General features: G+C 40.0%; 1 protein-coding gene and 1 pseudogene across 2 annotated transcripts in view; one reads left to right on the plus strand and one right to left on the minus strand.

Annotated features, from left to right (window-relative positions):
- LOC109461385 (mucin-16) overlaps window positions 1-14,452 on the plus strand; it is a 73,457-nt gene extending 59,005 nt beyond the window's left edge. The window contains exons 50-53 of one of the 2 annotated variants that reach the window (XM_088792342.1): window positions 8,276-8,442; window positions 10,189-10,230; window positions 10,437-10,516; window positions 12,320-12,494. In XM_088792342.1, the coding sequence (XP_088648468.1) occupies window positions 8,276-8,442; window positions 10,189-10,230; window positions 10,437-10,516; window positions 12,320-12,370 (340 nt within the window). In that variant the 3' untranslated portion in view covers window positions 12,371-12,494. Of the gene's footprint in view, window positions 1-8,275; window positions 8,443-10,188; window positions 10,231-10,436; window positions 10,517-12,319 lie in introns of both variants that reach the window. The other variant, XM_088792343.1, reaches the window with a different exon arrangement.
- A 3,539-nt stretch (window positions 14,453-17,991) lies between these two features.
- Window positions 17,992-18,653, minus strand: LOC109461378 (small ribosomal subunit protein uS10 pseudogene; annotated as a pseudogene).
- Window positions 18,654-19,306: the final 653 nt, after the last annotated feature.

Below are 19,306 nucleotides of genomic sequence, written 5' to 3' on the forward strand. Positions count from 1 at the left end.
AATATAATACTGGGTATAATATAATATAATATAATACCAGATCTTATATTAATTTTTGCTCCAAAAGATGCATTAGAGCTGATTGTCCAACTAGGTCTTATTTTTGGGGAAACACGGTAGTAAAATTACATAGGTTTCAAGTGTACAGTTCTGTAATACATCCTCTATATATCACATTGCGTGTTCACCACCCAGAGTCAGTTCTCCTTCCATAACCATATATTTGACCCCATTTTCTTTCATCTACCACCCTCCTCCCCTCTTCCCCTCTGGTAACCACTAAACTATTGTCTGTGTCTATGAGATTTTGTTTCTTTGTTTGTCTTGTTCCTTTGTTGCTTTCAGTTTTATATACCATACATATCAGTGAAATCGTATGATTCTTGACTTTTCCTGTGTGAATTGTTTTGCTTAGCATAATAATCTCAAAATCCATCCATTTTGTCACAAATGGCACTATTTCATCTTTTTATGGCAGAGTAGTATTCCATTGTGTATATATACCACATCTTCTCTATCCAATCATCTATTGAAGGACACTTTGGTTATTTTTATGTCTTGACCACCATAAATCAAGCTGCAATGAACATTGGAGCACATATATCTTTATGGCTAAATGTTTTCAGATTTTTTGGGTAGATACCCAGGAGAGGGATTGCTGAGTCATATGGTAATTTTATTCTTAATTTTTTGAGGAACCTCCACACTGCCTTCCATAGTGGCTGCACCAATCTACATTCCCACTAACAGTGTAAATGGTAATTCTATTCTTAATTTTTTTGAGGAAACTCCATTATTGTTTTCAATAGTGGTTGCACTATTTTTGATTTGCATTTCCCTAACAGCTAATGAAGTTGAGCATCTTTTCATATATCTGTTGGCCGTTTATATGTCTTCTTGGGAGAAGTGTCTGTTCAGGTCCTCTGCACAGTTTTCATTACATTGTTTGTTTTTTGGTTGTTGACTTATTAAGTTCCTTATGTATTTTGGATATTAGCCCCTTATCAGAGGTATTGTTTACAGATATCTTCTCCTGTTTAATTAGTTATCTCTTTGTTTTGTTGATGATTTCTTTTGTTGTGCAGAAACTTTTTAGATTGATACAGTCCCATTTATTTATTTTTGCTTTTACTTCCCTTACCTTTGAGGTCAAATTATAAAATCTTCTCCAAACACAAAATCCATAAGTTTAGTACCTATGCTTTCTTCTATGCAGTTTAGTGTTTCAGGTCTTATGTTTAGGTCTTTGATCCATTTTGAGTTAATTTTAGTATATGGTGACAGATAGCAGTCTAATTACATTCTTTTGCATGTGGCTTTTCAATTTTCCCAGCACCATTTATTGAAGAGGCTTTCTTTTCTCTATTGTATGTTTTTGGGCCCATCTAGGTGTGGTTTTATTTCTGGGTTCTCAATTCTGTTCCATTGGTCTGTGTGTCTATTTTTCTGCCAATACCAAGCTGATTTGTTATTGTCACTTTGTTGTACAAGCTGAAGTCAGGGAGTGTGATTCTACCAGTCTTACTCTTTTTTTCTTAGGATTGCTTTGGCTATTTGGAGTCCTTTGTGGTTCCATATAAATCTGATGAATTTTTTGTTCCATTTCTTTTAAAAATGTCATTGGGATTTTGATGTGGGTTGCATTAACTCTTTATATTGCATTGAGTAATATGGCCATTTTAACTATGTTGATTCTTCCAAGCCTTGAACATGGAATAGCTTTCCATTTTTTTGTGTCTTCTTCAATTTCTTTTAGTAATGTCTTATCGTTTTGGGTGTATAGGTCCTTCACATCCTTTGTTAAGTTTATTCCCAGGTATTTTATTCTTTTTGTTGCAATTGCAAAAGGAATTGTTCCTTTCATTTCTTTTTCTGAAATTTCATTGTTAACATATAGGAGTGCAACGGACTTTCGTACATTGAATTTGTATCCTGCTACTTTACTGTTTTTGTTGATTGTTTCTAATAGTTTTTTGGTGGAATCTTTAGGGTTTTCTATATAAAGAATCATGTCATCTGCATAAAGGACAATTTAACTTCTTTGTTCCCAATTTGGATGCCTTTTACTTCTTTCTCTTGCCTGATTGCTCTGCCTAGTACGTCCAACACTGTGTTGAATAACAGTGGTGAGAGGGGCATCCTTGTCTTGTTGCTGATCATAAAGGAAAAGCTTTCAGTTTTTCACCATTAAGTGTAATATTAGCAGAGAGTATAGACTTAATTATATTTGAGGTACTTTTTTAAATACCCATTTTGTTAAGCATTTTAACCATAAATTGATGTTATATCTTGTCAAATGCTTTTTCTGCATCTGTTGATATGATCATACAATTTTTATCCTTTATTTTGTGAATGTGGTCTATGACATTGATCAATTTGCATATGTTGAACCATCCTTATGCCCCTGGAATGAACCCCACTTTGTCATGATGTATAATCTTTTTAATGTATTATAGTTGATTTGGCTAGTGTTTTGTTTAGGATTTTTGCATCTGTATTCATAACAGATATTGGTCTTTAGGTTTTCTTTTTTGTGTTATCTTTACTAGGTTTTGGTGTCAGGGTAATTTTGGCCTCATAAAATGAATTAGAGAGTATTGCCTCTTCTTCAGCTTTTTTGGAAGGGTTTGAGAATGATAGGTATTAAATCATCTTTGAATGTTTGGTAAAATTCACAAGTAAAGCCATCTTATCCTGGACTTTTGCTTTTGGCAAGGTTTTGGATGACTGTTTCCATTTTCTTACTGTTGATTGGTCCATTTAGATTTTCCAGTTCTTCATGATTCAGTCTAGAAATGCTATACATTTCTAAGAACTTGTCCATTTCTTCTAGGTTATTGAATTTGGTGGCATACAGCCCTTCATAGTATTCTTGTATGATTCTTCATATTTCTGTGGTATCTGTTGTTTCTTCTCTTTCATTTTTTATTTTGTTTGTGTCTTTTCTCTTTTTTCCTTAGTAAGCCTAGCCATGGGGTTGTCAATTTTGTTAATCTTTTCAAAGAACTAGATCTTTGTTGCATTAATTTTTTCCTACTCCTTGTTCTCTATTTCATTTAATCCTGCTAATTTTTATTATTTCCTTCCTTCTGCTGACTTTGGATTTCATTTGTTTTTCTTTTTTCAGTTCTTTTAGATGTAATGTTAGGTTGTTTATTTGGGATTTTTCTTGTTTCTTTAGATAGGCCTGCAATGATATAATTTTCCTCTTATTACGGCATCCCAATAATATTGATATGTTGTATTTTTATTCTTGTTTGTTTCTATGTATCTTTTGATATCTCTTTTTATTTTATCTTTGACCCAGTTGTTGTTTGGTGGCATGTTTAGTAGCATAAATCTCCACATATTTGTGGTATTTCACACTTTCTTTTTGTATTAATCTCCAAATTCAAAACATTGTGGTTGGAGAATATGCTTGGTATGATTTTAATCTACTTAAATTTGTTCAGGCTAGTTTTGGGTCCCAACATATGGTCAATCCTGAGAATGTTCCATGTACACTAGAGAAGAATGTATAATCTGGTGTTCTGAGATGAAAGATTCTATAAATGTAGAGTATGTCCATTTGGTCTAATATGTCATTTAAGACTGATAGTTCCTTATTGATTTTCTGTTTGGATGATCTATCCATAGTTCTCGATGGGCTATTTGGGTCCCCTATTATGATTGTGTTTTTGTCAGTTTCTTCCTTTAGTTCTGTTAATAATTGCTTTATATATTGTGATGCTCCCTGATTGGGAACATATGTATTGGTAAATGTTATGTCTTCTTGATATATTGTCCCATTTATCATTATGAAATATCCATCTTTGTCTCTTGTTACGTCTTTTATCTTGAAGTCTATTTCATCGACTATAAGTATGGCTACACCAACTTTTCTCCAGATGCCATTTGTTTGGAGTATTATTTTCCAACCTTTCACCTTGAGTCTATATTTGTCCTTGCAGCTAAGGTGTATCTTTTATAAGCAGCATATGGTTGGGTTTTGTTTTTTGATCCAATCTGCTACTCTGCTTTTTTTATTGGTGAATTCAGACCATTTATATTTAGGGTGATTATTGATATATGAGGATTTCCTATAGCCATTTTATCTTTTGTTTTCTAGTAGCTCTGTGTTTCCATTGTTTCTTTTTCTTTGTGTTTCTGTTTATTAGTTTAGTGGTATTATATGTTTTTTTCCTGTTTTCTCTTTTTTTTAATGTTATATGTCTCAGTTGTGATTTTTTTGGTGTGGTTACCATTATGTTTATGTAAAAGAAAGTTTCATGTATACAGTAGTCCTTTTTCTTCTGCATGCATCTTATCTCCATTCCTTTTTGCAAATTCAGAACTTTACCCCCTTTCCTTTTATGTTTTTGTTGTCACAAATTGTCCCTGTTTATGCTGTGAGTTCATTTCCAAGTTGCAGTAGCAATTATCTTCTTTTATTTTTCTTTTTTTATGTTTTTACCTCCTTTAACCTTTATGTTATGTTTAAGTGTATTGTGCCCTATTCTGAATACCGGTTACAATTTCCTGCTTCTCTCTGTCAGTCACCTTACTCACAGTTTTGTGTCTTTTTGTTTTAGGTAAATAACCCCCTTCAGTATTTCCTGTAATGCAGGCCTTGTGGTGGAAAATTCCCTCAGCTTCTATATGTCTAGAAAGGTCTTTATTATGCCTTCATATCTAAAGGATAATTTTGCTGGATACATTATTCTTGGCTGGTAGTTTCTCTCTTTTAATAGTTTGAATATTTGATTCCACTCCCTCCTAGCTTATAGAGTTTCTGCTGAAAAAAATTTGATGATAATCTAATGGGCTTTCCTTTATAGGTTCCTGTCTTTTCCCTGGCTGCCTTAAGGACTTTCTCTTTGTCATTAATTTTTTATAGTTTTAGCATAATATGCCTTGGAGAAGGCCTTTTGGAGTTGAGATAATTGTTATGTTTGTTTCTTGGATTCAAGGATCCAGTTTTTCCCATAGGTTTGGGAAGTGCTCATGACTATTTGTTTGAATAGGCTCTCTGTGCCCTTCTCTCTCTCTGTTCTCCTTCTGATATACCCATTATTCTTATATCACTTTTTCTGATAGAGTCAGATAGTTCTTGTAGAGTTCTTTTAACTCTCAAGTCTCTCTCTTCTTCCATCTGCATAGTTTACAGATTTCCTCCATTTGGTCAACTCTATCTCCTAAGTTTGCTATTTCATTCTTCATCTCTTTTATTGAGTTGTTCAGCTCTAGAAATTCTATTTAGTTCTTTTTTAAATTTGCAATCTCTTTGGTAAATTATTCATTTTGTTTGTTGACTTTATTTGAGTTCTTTAAACTGCCTATCTAAATTTTCTTGCATCTTGTTGAATTTTTACAGAACTGCAATCTTGAATTCTCTGTCATTTAAGTCACATATTTCCATGTCTTTAAGTTTATTTTCTGCAGATTTTTCTTACTTTTTTTTCTGAGCTGCCTTGTACCTTGGTTGTTGAAGTCATTTGATGGATTCTTTCTCTGCCTAGGCATCTATAGGAGTGAATTCTGTCTGCTGTAGGTTGATAAGAAGAGGTCTTTCTTTTGTTTCCCAGTAGGTGGCGCTAGAGCATTTTATTTTCTCTTGCACTGCTCTGGCTGGCTTTTCAGATTTCTGCTGGGTGGGGGGAGATCCCTTGTATTCCCTGGGGAGGTGAGTGACTCTGCTGTGACCAGGTCAGCTACGTCTCAGGTCACCACCTCTATGGGAGTGTGTGGTGGCGTTCTGAACCCCTGAAATCCCAGTGCTGCTCCTGCAGTCAGGTTCAGTGCTGTGCTGCCTGAGGTGCCCCAGGTACCCCTGCTGGGATCAGCTGTGAAGGGTGGGGGTAGGGTGGGCTGGGATAAGCCGCTGGTGTGTTTGAGGCTTTGTTCTCCTCCCGGTAATGGCAACTGCCAGACACAGCTGCCTCATCTTTGTATCTCCACCCTTCTCACTAGGATTAGCTGCAGTGTGCATCTGCTGCTCAGAAACTGTCTCTTCAGTTCTCAGGGCTATAGATATTATGCTTAGTAACCCAACCCTCACTGCTATAGTTTCTATTGGGTCCTGCTGCTAGCTTTGGGAGGTGTGTGGGAGGTGAGCTCTGGAATGGTGGGGGTAGATGGAGATGGACAGCTCTATGGCTTTGTTCTCTGCCTGGCAGTAGCAGCTGCTAGAACACAGCTATCACACTTCTGTATTAGGTCTTTGCCCTGAGGTGTCTGTCCTGATCACTGAGTTCAACCATATTATATACTGAGCACTCAGGCAGGAATGCTCGGGCCCACAGAGAGTGCACCTGCGGCCTGATTCCTCTCCATTTTTGAGCACTGCAGTGAGCTCCATGCTACTTCCACAGGACCCGTCTCTGCTCTTCTCCCTTCCCTCCTCTCCTGCTCACTCTGATTTGTCCACCTTCAGATGCTTCATTGTGTGGATCTCAGAGACATGTTTGTGTGTTGTGCAGGGAATCCTTTGTTGAATAATAGCTGTTTAACTAGTTGTAACTTCAAGGGGAGGGACCAAGGGGACCCTTCACATCACCATGCTTTCAACGTCTGTAAACTTCTCTTTTAAATAAAAGACACACTGTCTTCTTTAAGTAAGAGTGTCTCTACGCTAAAATTTCTCAGTTCCTAGCTGTGGTGGAAGAGAGCCCTAGGAATATAGACCTCTTACTTAAACAGACAAACAAGTAAACAGCTTTTTCCTAAAACAGTGAGCACAACTGGCTTAGAAACTCAAAAGAGCTTGTGTAAACCAATAGAGATGGAGGTACCCAGTGCCGGGATTCATGGGACATGAGAGGCTCTCACAAGACAACTTAAAATCCAACAGTCTAATCATGCTGTCCACTAGTGTAGTCACTAACCACATGTGGCAGTTAAAATTTTTTATACACCTATTGAGCTATTATTCACATACCGTGTATGCTTGTGTGTGTGTGCATGTGTGTGTGTATTTGGATTTTCCGTATATTATATCATGTCATCTGCAAAAAGAAATCGTTTTATATCTTCCTTTCCAATCTGGATGCCTTTTATTTCTTTTTCTGGCCAAATTGCCCTCACTAGAACTTCTAGTAAAATGTGATTAACATCGGAGATGAGGGCATTTTGTCTTGTTCCTGGCCTTAGGGGGTATTTTTTGTCTTTCACCATTAACTATAATGTTAGCTGTGGGTTTTCCTTGGATGCCATTTATCAGGTTGAGGAGGTTTCTTTTTATCTTCAATCTGTTAAGCGTTTTATTTTTTTAATCATGAAAGATGTATTTTGTAAAATTCTCTTTTGTATGTTTGTATTAAGATAATGTGGTATTTGTACTTTATGCTACTACCATGGTGGATTGCATTAATCAGCTTTTTTGTATATCAAGCTAACTTTTTGGATAAAGATGAGTAATTAAGACTTGTTCAGGTCTTCCCTGGGCATGTACACAGCCCTATACATGTGTGGCCTTCTAGATTATCTGAAATACATTGGAGATTTTCAAAGCCCACATTCCCTTAATTTTTATTTTAAGGTCTTGGCTTACCTCTGGCCTGCCTCAATTGATATTGCTCCTTTTATGCAGCTACAATGCAAAACAGTTACCAATGCCTGTTTTTTAACAAGTTCCTTAGGATGAGCTTTCCTCACTGAGCAAGCTCTGAGTCAAATAAAGACAAGCCCTGAAAATGGGGATATTTCTCGAGTTGCTAGACAGGTCAAATAGAAACAAATGGGATGCATCTTTTGGGGAGTTCCAAACCTACTATCGATACCTGGCTGCTGTTTTTCAGTTACCCTCGTTCTGAGATTGATGGTTTTCAAAGTTACTGAGTGCATTGTGAGAGCAGAATGGGAATAGTACAACTTATAATGCCACAGCGCTTACTCTCTTTACCATAATTCAGCCATTTTCTTAACTAAATACTCCTCAGATTGTTGCAAACCTTTGGTTCATTTTCAGATGTTTGAAAAGTTGATTTTGACCAGTTTTACTCTGTTCTTATTGTTTTTATGGATTTTCAGAAGTTCTTATTCCAACATTTCAAAAATGGTCTCCCTGTGGCTATTTATTTATAAACGAATTACATTACATTAACTTACATGGAAATTCACATATGGGCCACATTTTAAATGCTCAATAGCAACTTGTGGCTAAGAGTGACTGTATTGGATAGTGCAGATGCAAATGTTTAATCATTGTAGGAAGTTCTCTTGGACAGAACCCAGAAACAGAAAACCTGGAATTGGGGTAGAATTCCAGATATTCCAGCTTGTCCCTGTGTCCTTCCAGGTCTGTCCCCTACAGCAACCACACTGGGGTGGACTCCCTATGTAATGTCTCACCACTGGTGCAGAGAATAGACAGAGTTGCCATCTATGAGGAGTTCCTATGGCTGACGCAGAATGGTACCCAGCTGCAGAACTTCACCCTGGACAGGAGCAGTGTCCTCGTGGATGGTAAGGCTTCCTGGTCATTGGGGCAGGAGTGGTCATTGAGGTCCAATTTCCACACCTGGGGCCTTTCCTGGGGACCTGGAGGCCTAAACATTGAACTTTCTCAGGCTGGCAGGAGGTGGTACAGTCCCGCAGGTTTCAGCCACCATTGAGGGAGAGGAAAGGACACCCAGTGGCATAAGGAGGTATTTTCCTTCTCCTCGACAGCTCTATGACCTCAGGACAGTCCTTTCCTTCTGTGGACTTGTTTCCTTATCTCTGTACTGAAAGCCAGTTGACCAGATGGTCAGTGAGGGTCTTCCCCAGCAAACTATGTATGAAGCAGCCTTGACAGGTGTGATGGGGGAGATCTGTTTTCTGCTTCCCAGGCTGTATGAGAAGAGGCAATGGGTCTGACTTGGCCCACAGGCTGTAGATTGCCCAGTTCTGCTCTAGGTCACCACCATCCAATCGGATTTTTTGCAATGATGGAAACGTTTTCTATCTATGTTATCCAGTACATTAGCCACATGTAGCTACTGAGTATCTGACAGATGGCTAATATGACCGATTTTTATCATTACTGATTTTTAATGTTACTGAGGTACCAGATTTTTTATTTAATTTAATTAAAATTAATTTTAATGTAAGGAGTCCCTGTGGCAGCTCCATATTGGATATCATATCTTAAGAGTCCAGGGAGCAGACAACAATTAACGTCTCTGCCACAGTGACCAGTAAGGATCCAAAAGCCCCCTAGCCTCCTGAAAGTGCCACAAAAACTTTGAGCCAGGGACTCCATCCATTGCCAGTGTCATATCCAGAGTTCAGCTTGCATAGGAGCAGAGGTAGGGAGAAGAAATCTGGAAGTTGAAAGGAAACTGAGTATTTACCTAGATTATTACATTGGACTAAATTTACCAAAATAGCCTAAAGTTTAATTCCCACCCTGGGACAGTGGTGGAAAGTTGGAAGGAACATTATTTCAATTAATAAAGAAAAAGTATAAATTTTTTTTTAAAGTTGCTGCTGGAAAGAAATAGGGGAGCTGCAACTCCCCCCCTCCGCCATGCCCAAAAGTTGCTATATGTCCCTCCCCTCATGGAGTTTATGTTGTAGTTGGGAATAACAAGAATAGGCAATTGTCAATTATAAATGATTTGATGTGAACCAATCCATACTTGGGAGTGGTAATCAGAGAAGGCTTCCTGGAGGAAATTATTTTGTAGACGAATCCTAGAAAACGATTATAAGATGACTCAGTAAAGGAGAAGGGGGTGAATGTGTTTCTAGGCAGAAAATTGACCTTTTGAGTGGGGATTCACATATTCATAGAGATCCCTTGGGCTTGCCAACTGTGACGATCCATTTCCCCCCAACCATCATAAAATGGTCCAGCCCACTTCCAGCCCTCTATGCCCAGAAGTATGGATTTGATTTCATTTAATACCTTTATGTAGTGTGGTAATGGCCTTGGCTTATGTAGCAAAGCGTCCTCATTTCTTAGAGACGCGCACTGAAATGGGGTGAAACATCATGATGTCTACTTTACTCGTACGGATTTCAGTGAAAATATGGGATGAAGCAATAGAGACCAGTGTTAATAATTTATGCATTGAATGAAATATTGCTTGAATTGATTACAATATTCATTGCTAAATCTAGGTGATGGATGTTTATGGTATTGTTCTATTTTTCTGTGTATTTGAAAAGTTGTATTAAAAAGAGTAAAACACACAAACACGCATTCTTTATTTTGTCCACTTCCAGGGTATTCTCCAAGCAGACATGATGCCTTGACTGAGAATCCTGGTAAGGCTCACAGCAGCCCCAGCCCAGGTGGGGAGGGAATATCTTGATGCTCTGTCTCATCCAAGAGAACCATGCGCACGAGAACTTGGATGACAATGACAATTGGCCAGCCCCTGTCAAGGATTATTGAGGCACAGTGAGGGGGGGACAGTGGGGGCTGTGTGGGAGTGACAGGAGGTGGCTCACTCCAGCACTCGTGTCCCCAGACCTCCCCTTCTGGGCTATCATCCTCATCTGCCTGGCAACACTCCTGGTTCTCATCATATGCCTGCTCTTCTGTTTCCTGGTAAGGAAGAAAGTGATGCTGATCTTCTTGCTATTGGGTTGTAAGGGTTTTTTATACATAGTCACGTGCCCACATAACAATATTTTGGTCAATGGTGGACTGCATATATGATGGTGGTCCCATAAGATTTTGATGGAGCTGAAAAATTCCTCTCACCCAGTGACATTGTAAGCATAGCAAGGTCATAGCAAAACACATTACTCACATGTTTGTGGTCATGCTGGTGTAAACAAGCCTGCATTGCTGCTCATATAAAAGTAGAACATACAATTGTGTATAGTGCATAGTACTGGCTGATGATAATGAAGTATATTGCTGGTTATGTATTTACTATACCATACTTTTTATCGTTATTTTTTAGTGTACTCTTTCTATTTATTAAAAAAAGTTTGCTGTAAAGCAGTATGCTGTGTTATGCTGGCAGCACATTCATACATCTCATGTTTACTGCCTCTCCTGATTACATCATTTTCATTTGTGCTTGATTTAATCACGTGCTGTACAGGCTTGTAGTCTCAGAGAAATAGGCTACACCATACAGTGTGTGTGTGTAGGAGCGTCTACCATCTAGGTTTATGTAAGTGCTCTCCATGAGGTTTGCACAAAGAAGAAATCCCCTAATGACACGTTTCTCAGAACACGTCCTTGTTCTTATGTGGCACGTGACTGTTGTAAATACAAGTCCTCTGATGGGCGTATGTTTGGCAAATACTGTTCCCAGTCTCTGTGTGTGGCTTGCCTGTTTCTCTTCTCAGTAGCAGTTATTCGGGAAATGTAACCGAAAGTCACAAGTCTATTATAGTGGTAGAAGTACCACTACCTACGAGAATGGCTAAAATTTTTAAAATACTGCTTATAAAAAATGTGGGTGAATAAGTGAAGCAACTGGAAGTCTCATATAGTGCAAGTGAAAGTAGCTTGGTTGTTTGTTTAAAAGTTATATACACTTACCTAGCCATTCCACTCATAGGAATTTATCCAAGGGAAATAAAAGCATAAATCCATACAAAGAGACTTGTGCACAAATGTTCATAATAGGTTTGTTTGTACTAGTCCCAGGTGGGAAACAACCAAGATGTCCATCAACAGGTGACTAGATAAACAAACTGTGGTGTATTCCCACAATGGAATATAATTCACCAATAAAAAGGAAAGAATTATTAATACATGCAGTGACATGCATAAATCTCAAAATAATTATGCTGAATAAAAGAAGACAGATGAGGAAACTTATTTCATGATCCCATTTATAAACAAATTCTAGAAAAGCCTAGCTATAGGGACAGAATCAGTGCAGTGGTTGCCTGGGAATAAGAATAAGAATGTATCTGCAAATGGCAGGGAAGGAGGAATTGCACAGAAGCACGAGGACACTTTGGAGGATGATGAGAGTTCCTTAGTTGATTATGGTGATGATTCAATAAGTTATAATCAAAACTTATCAAAGCATTTACTTTAAATGTATGGAGTTTATTGTATGTCAGTTATACCTCAGTTAAGCTAGGGCATGTGGGATAGAGAGAAAGAAGGAGAGAGAGAGAGAAAGAAGAAGAGAGAGAGGGGTAATCAGAGGGAAAATGGTAGAACAAATGAGAGTGAAAAGGGTGGCAGAAAAACAGAAAGAGGTGAAAGAAAAAAAGGAAAGGAAAAGAAGGACTGAGGGAGAAAATTACATGAAGAAAGGAAGGAGAGAGACACAGGACATGTTTGGTCTGTGTGGCTTTGGCTATCTTCTTCCCTTGTCATCTCCCATACCTGGGCAGGTGAACAGTCCGTTCTGAGGCCCCTTCCTCACCTTCGCAGGTTACCATGTGTCTGCGGAAGAAGGAGAGAGACTACAAGATTCAGCCATGATGCCTGGACTACCATGTGCCACACTGAGACCTGAGGAACCTGCAATGACTAGAGCTGCCTGAGGCCCTCTTTTCCCAGCCAGAGTCCAGTGGAGCTTGTCTGGATTAGAAATAAACCACGTTGGTTGAACACAGTCTCTGGGCCCTTCTTGACATGTCCCTTGTCTCGTCCACAGGGACTGGTATAAAAGTCCTTTCCCTTCATTAAGTCCTGAAGGCAGCTGCAAGTTCTGTCTTGTGGTTTCACACCACTTTATCCTTCAGGAACAGCAGAATCAGCGAAACTGGCACAGAAACGGCCATAGTATAAAATCATATCCTGTTCAGTGCAACATTTCCCTTCTTAGGAAACTTTGCAACATACCACCCCTGGCTCTTGTGTCACCTGACAAACTCAACTCTGTTCCTCCATTTTCCCCACCCCAAAGCCGTGGCTGTCTCAAATTCCCTTTATGCTACCTCACTCTCTGAAGTTCAGATGCACCAGGACTACCAGATCAATTGGCCTCAGTGGCGCCTCCTTCCTCGTGGGTCCTCCAAGGTGGAAAATAGGGCAAGATGGAAGCAGTGGATCAGACATGACTCTGCAATCAGCCCTGGGAGTTGGGAGCAGAAATCACGGGGTATCTGGGAAGACTGGATCTGGAGTAATACCGAGGCTCTAAAATGTTTGGATATAAAGATGAATAATACAGTACAAATCTGAGGGCAAATAGGTTTTTTTCCCCCATATTTTTCTGCACAGAATCCACTAAGACAGTTATAACAGAAGTTCCCCAATAAGCAGCTCAAAGCATCACAGGCATGAGGCTGACTGTGCTGTCCTGCCTTGGATTTGCAGGGACAGATGATATGATCTCCACACAGTTTGCAGATGACCGCAGCTGAAGATACCCAATGGCTAGAAATTAATGTCCCAGTAATGCCAGCCATTCACTTTTGTTGGTGTGAACTTCGTCTCCTCAGCTGTCGTTCTCTGAGATGCAGTTTCTGAAGATTATAACAATGATAATAATAGCTATCATTATTGAGAGCTTCATATCTGCTAAGCAACGTGATCGGCAAGTTCTGCATGCGTTGTCTCAGTTATACTCACCATCCGTAGGGCTTATTCTCATTTTATTCCCATAAAGATATGGAGGCTCAGAAATACTAAATAACAAGGAAGCAAAAATAATGACTAAAACAATTAAGCACCTGGTCAAGCTATCTGTCAAAGAAAGAGATAAAGACATTTTCTGACATACAGTCTCAAAGTTGACCTCCCCTAGGCTTTTAGTGAAACAACCAGTAAAGAATGTACATCAGGAAGAAGGAATGTGAACCCGGAAAACCATAACAGGAGTCATGAGGAAAAGGAAAAATAAATCAGTGTATGTAAATTAGTATTCGTTTTAAAAATAAGACATTAAAAACACATTCTACTAAAATTCCAGATGATTACCACATTGGAGAATAGAGGAGAGGAGATTCAGTTAAAAATAACTAATTTTTAAGGAAGATATAAATACCATAGATACTCTATTATTGCTGAAGATATCACTCAGAAAGTAATAAACCTATAAGACAAAAGTAGGTAATGATAGGACTTCTGGTCAAAATGGTAGAGCAGGTAAACACTGCTCACCTCTTCCCACAACAACATCAAAATTACAACAAAATGATAAACACTATATTGAGCCTATACCTAACCCTCTCCATAACCCCAATCCTAACCAAAACCCAAACAATATCAACTCTACCACTTACCTAAATCCTAACCCTACGTGTAATTTCAAACCTAACCCTAACCTTTAATCTAAACAAAACCCTCATCTTATACATAACCATAACTTTAAACAACCCTAAAACTAAATCTAACCCAATAACTAAACTCATACCTAAACCCTAATGCTATTATCTAACCTCCGTGCCCCTACCCCTAACCATAGCAATAAACTTAACACTAACCCTATATTGAACCTCAAACCTAAATCTAAGCTTCAGCCTAATCCTAAACCTAAGCCTACAACTAACCTCTATCCAAACCCTAACCCTATACCTAACCTCAACCCTAACTTCAATCTTAACCCAAACCTAACATCAACCCTAACCCTAACACAAAACCTAACCTTAAACACAACTTTCTCCATCTCCCCAAACTACCCCTAATCCAACCCTAAACTTAATGCTAACCCTATATATAAACACAACCCTACCTCTAATCTTAACCCTGTATCTATCCTCAACCCTAACCCTAACAACATGCCCAAGCCTATACCAAACGCTCTGCACAACCGTAATTCTAACCAAAACCAAAATCATAACCTAACCTCTACCACTAACCTGGACCCTAACCTTATACCTAACTATAACCCCAAACTTAATACTAAAGCTAAATCTAACCCTATAACTAACCTCATACCTAACCCTAACCCTAACCCTCACTTAACCTAATACCTAGCATCAAACCTAAATCTAACCTTAAACCTGACCCTAAATCTAAGCCTATAACTAACCTCCACCTTAACCCTAACAGTAACCTAATCTATACCTAACACTCTTCATAACCCTACCCCTAACTCTAACCCTTATCTGATCCACAACTCTATACCAAACATCAACCCTAACCAATATGATAACCTTAACTCAACACCTAAACTCAACCCTGACTTAAACCCTATGCTAATACTAACCTAACCTTAACCATAACCTTATACACAAACTTCTCCATGGTCCTAAGCCTAACCTTATAACCAACCCTAAACCTAACTGTGTAAATAAAACCAGCCCTAACTAACCCCAATCCTAACCCTAACCCTATGTCTATCCCCAACCCCAACCCTAACACTATACCTAAGTCTAGGCTTACCCCTCTCCACAACAGTAATCTTAAAAAAAACCTCAAACCCTAACCTAACCTCTATCACTAACATAAACCCAAACTCTCTCATCTAAGCTCAAACCTAACCCAAAACATACCCCTAACCAAAACCCTAGCCCTGTACTTAAACTTATACCCTAAACTTAATTAAAAGCCTAACCCTAACCCCAAACCTAATTTAAACTCAAAGCTAACTCTAACCCTAATGTAACCCTAACTATCGTCATAGCATCAATCCTGAACCTAACCCTAACTTGAAGCTTACTCAAAACATAACCCTAACCCTAAACAGAAACTCAACCCTAACCTTAACCCTACCCCAAACTCAAAACCTAACCCTAAACCTAACTTAAAACATAAACCTAAACTTAACTATACCCTAACCCTAACCCTCACCCTTATCCAAACCCTAAACTTAACCCTAATTTAAAGCCAAGCCTTCACCTCAAAGCAAACCCTAACCTAACCCTAAATCTAACTCTAACATGAAGCATGAATATAAAAAAAATCTAAACTTGAGCACAAAATTCACACCTTAAATTGAAACATAATCTTCCCCACTTACCCTAACCCTAACCCAAATCATGAACTTAAAACTAACCCCATCTCTGACCCTTAATTTAACTCAAAACCTAACCCTTCCCCTAAACCTAATGCTAAACCTAACCGTAACTGGAGTCCTCACCCTAACCTTAAATTTAAACCAACCCTAATTAAAACCTAAAACCTAACCTCAAAGTTAAGTCTAACGCTCATCCAAACCTAACCTTAACTCAAAGCCTAACACTAACACCAAACCTAATCCGAACCCTCACCATACACTATACCTTAACCCTATTGCTAACCCTAAACCTGCTTGAAACCCAAACCCTAACCTCAAATCTAACTCTAACCCTAACCCTAAACCTCAGCCTAAAGCTAGCCCTTACCCCAACACCAACCCTAACACAATCCCTAATTTGAACCCAAAACTTAACCTCAACGCTAACTCAAACCCTTACTCTAACCTTAACCGTAATCATAAACTCAAACAACACAAACCCTAACCCCAAATCTAACAGTAAACTTAACCCTAACCCTCACCCTTAACCTATCCCAGTCCTAGACTCCCCATAACACTAACCCCAAACCAAACTCTAATTTAAAACCAATCCTAAACCTAACCCTAACTGTACAATCCACCAGGGACACCAGGATCCACCAGGGACACTGGGGTTCTCCTGGGACCTGTATTCATGGGGAACAGTGGGATGCACCAAGGATGCTTGAATCCCCCGAGAGCCTGGTATCCAACAAGGACACCAGGATTCACAAGAGACACTGTAATCCTCCATGGACACGGGGGAACTCCAGGGATACTTATATTATTTAGGGACACTAATGTCCTCCAAGGCCAGCAGGTTGCAAAAGACATCCAGATTCACTGGGGACACTGGTGTCCTCCAGGGACACTTAAATCTACCAGGGAAAGCAGGATCCACCAGGGATAGTTGGATCCAACGGGGACACATGGATCCACTTAGGTACACTGGGGACCACCAGGGACACCAGGGTCCTCCAAGGACCTTGGATTCACTAGGGATACAGGAACCCACCAGGGACACCAATTTCCAGGAATACAATGGTTCTTTAGTAGCACTGGGGTCCTCCAAAGACACTGGGTCCTCCAGGGACACTGAGGTCCTCTAGGGTCACTGGGCTGTGATTGATCCTGGAATCCACTTGGGACACCGGAATCCAAGGAATCACCAGACACCAGGGTCCACAAGGAAAAAGGGGGTTTCCAGGGAAACTTGGATCCACCAGAACCACCGGGGTGGGGTCCTCCCAGGACAGTGGGATCTACCAGCGCTGCCTTTGTCCACTAGGGACACTGGGGTCTACCAGGGTCACTTGGATTCACCAGGACTCTCTTGTGTAGTCTTGGGAGTCAAGCTGGGCATTGTGTTGGGTGAGAAAGTTGTGCATTTACTGGGCTCCTTTCTTCTTTAGTTCGTAGGGGATTGTAAGTTGCTTTTGGGGGTTTCCACCATCTCTAATCTTGGAGGGTGATGGGGGATCACTTGCTGAAGCTTCCATCGTCGGATGGAGCCCTGGTAAGGTTGGCAGTAACCGGGGTTACGAGGCTGGGGTTCCTGTTGTCTTTGGGGTTGAGGAACTGGAAGCCTACTGCCTGCCTGGGGCTCCCAGTTTTCAAGTGTTGAGGTGACAGGGAGGGGTCTCTGGTGGGAAGTCCAGTAGTCTCTAACCTGGAGGGAGGATGCGGGTAACCACATGGGATCCCATTTATTGCTAGTCAGGGGGGCTGGAGGGGTCTCTTTATGTAGCTCCTTTTTTCTAGCGTTGATGGGGATTAAGAGTGTCACTTTCTGGGTCCCACCTTCTTTGTTGGCATCAAGTGGGTGGGTCACTGGGCTGGGGCGCCTTACTCTCTAGTGCTGAGGAGCAGCGGAGGGGGTCACTTGTGCAGTTGCTGTCATGTCTCTCATTGGAAGTGACTAGGGACTGCTTGTGGGAATTCCCATCATTTTTACTTTCAGGAGGATGGAGGTCTTGCTTGCTCAAAGCCCATCATCTGTGTTTGCTGGTGACAGTTGCTATCTGAGGCTCAGTTGCCTGTAGCGTTGGAGGGGACCGGTGGCCCCTTGCTGGGGCTCCCGTCCTCTCTAGTCTTCAGAGGCAGACTGGGGGATCCCTTGCAGTGGCTTCTTCCATCATCTTTAGTCTGGGAGGATCAGTGCAATGCGTTTTTTAAAAGTATTTTATTTGGAAAAAGTTTAGACCTACATAAAAGCTGTAAAACTGTACAGGGCTGTTTTATTCAGTCAATATTCACTTATCTTTACTTACGTTTTGTTTCCTGCTGATCTTCATTCCTAAATTGTGTGTCTGCACGTGAAATCATTTTCCTTCAGCCTGTAGAACGCTTTTTAGTGTTTCTTGAAGTGTAATTCTAGTGTTAATTCTTTCAGCTTTTTAAAAACCAGAACACATCTTTGTTTGCATTTTTTAAGACTTTTTTTTTTTTTAACAACTGACAGTCAATTTGTTAAAAAGTTTGCCTTACGCATCTGCAATAGTGACGTCCACCTGGACTCCTGGCTCAATACGGATGGGAGTCGCCTGCTTAACAGTCTTGGAAGGACTGTGCAAGTCAGTGAGCTGCGGGTCCCCATCTGAAACCCATCCCAAGTTTTAGAACCTTCCGCACGGATTGCTTTTCCTGTAGTGATGCTCAGGGTCTCGGTAGACATCTGAACTGGTCCTTTCACTTGGAGGTTCTTTTCCTTTGCGCCTCTGATCAATCAGCAGCACACACCTTCTGCAAGGATTTCAGGCTGTGGCTGGGTAGAGTCATTCTAATTCGGCGAATCACTACCTCTGGTTCCACAGGCGTCTTTCCAGTATCTTCAAAAGCCATGGCTGCTGGTGCGGCTTCCTGACTAACTTGTTCCTGGGTGAGAGCAAACAGTGGGGAGTCAGGGCAGAGCAGGCAGAGCAGGCAGAGCAGGCAGAAGGGAGCCCCGCTGCAGCTGCAACCCCATCTTCCTCAAAGAGAGCCATTTTCGAAGACTTTTTATTAGGTCATAGAATTTTAGATTGGCAACTGTTTTTTATTGCATTCACCTTTCTAGATGTCAGATGCCATTCATTGTCTTCCTACTTCTACAGCTTCTTTTGAAAAGTTAGCAGTCTTTTTTCTTTTTTTTTAATTTTATTAAATTTATTGGGGTGACAATTGTTAGTAAAATTACATAGATTTCAGGTGTACAATTCTGTATTACATCATCTATAAATCCCATTGTGTGTTCATCACCCAGAATCAGTTCTCCTTCCATCACCATATATTTGATCCCCCTTACCCTCATCTCCCACCCCTCACCCCCCACCCCCCTTACCCTCTGGCAACCACTAAACTATTGTCTGTGTCTATGAGTTTCTGTTTCTCATTTGTTTGTCTTGTTCTTTTGTTGCTTTTGGTTTATATACCACATATCAGTGAAATCACATGGTTCTCTGCTTTTTCTGTCTGACTTATTTCTCTCAGCATTACACTCTCAAGATCCATCCATG

This window comes from Rhinolophus sinicus, chromosome 15 (assembly GCF_057876585.1).
Source record: "Rhinolophus sinicus isolate RSI-liver-muscle chromosome 15, RSI-T2T, whole genome shotgun sequence".
In the NCBI taxonomy this organism is placed as follows: Eukaryota; Metazoa; Chordata; class Mammalia; order Chiroptera; family Rhinolophidae; genus Rhinolophus; species Rhinolophus sinicus.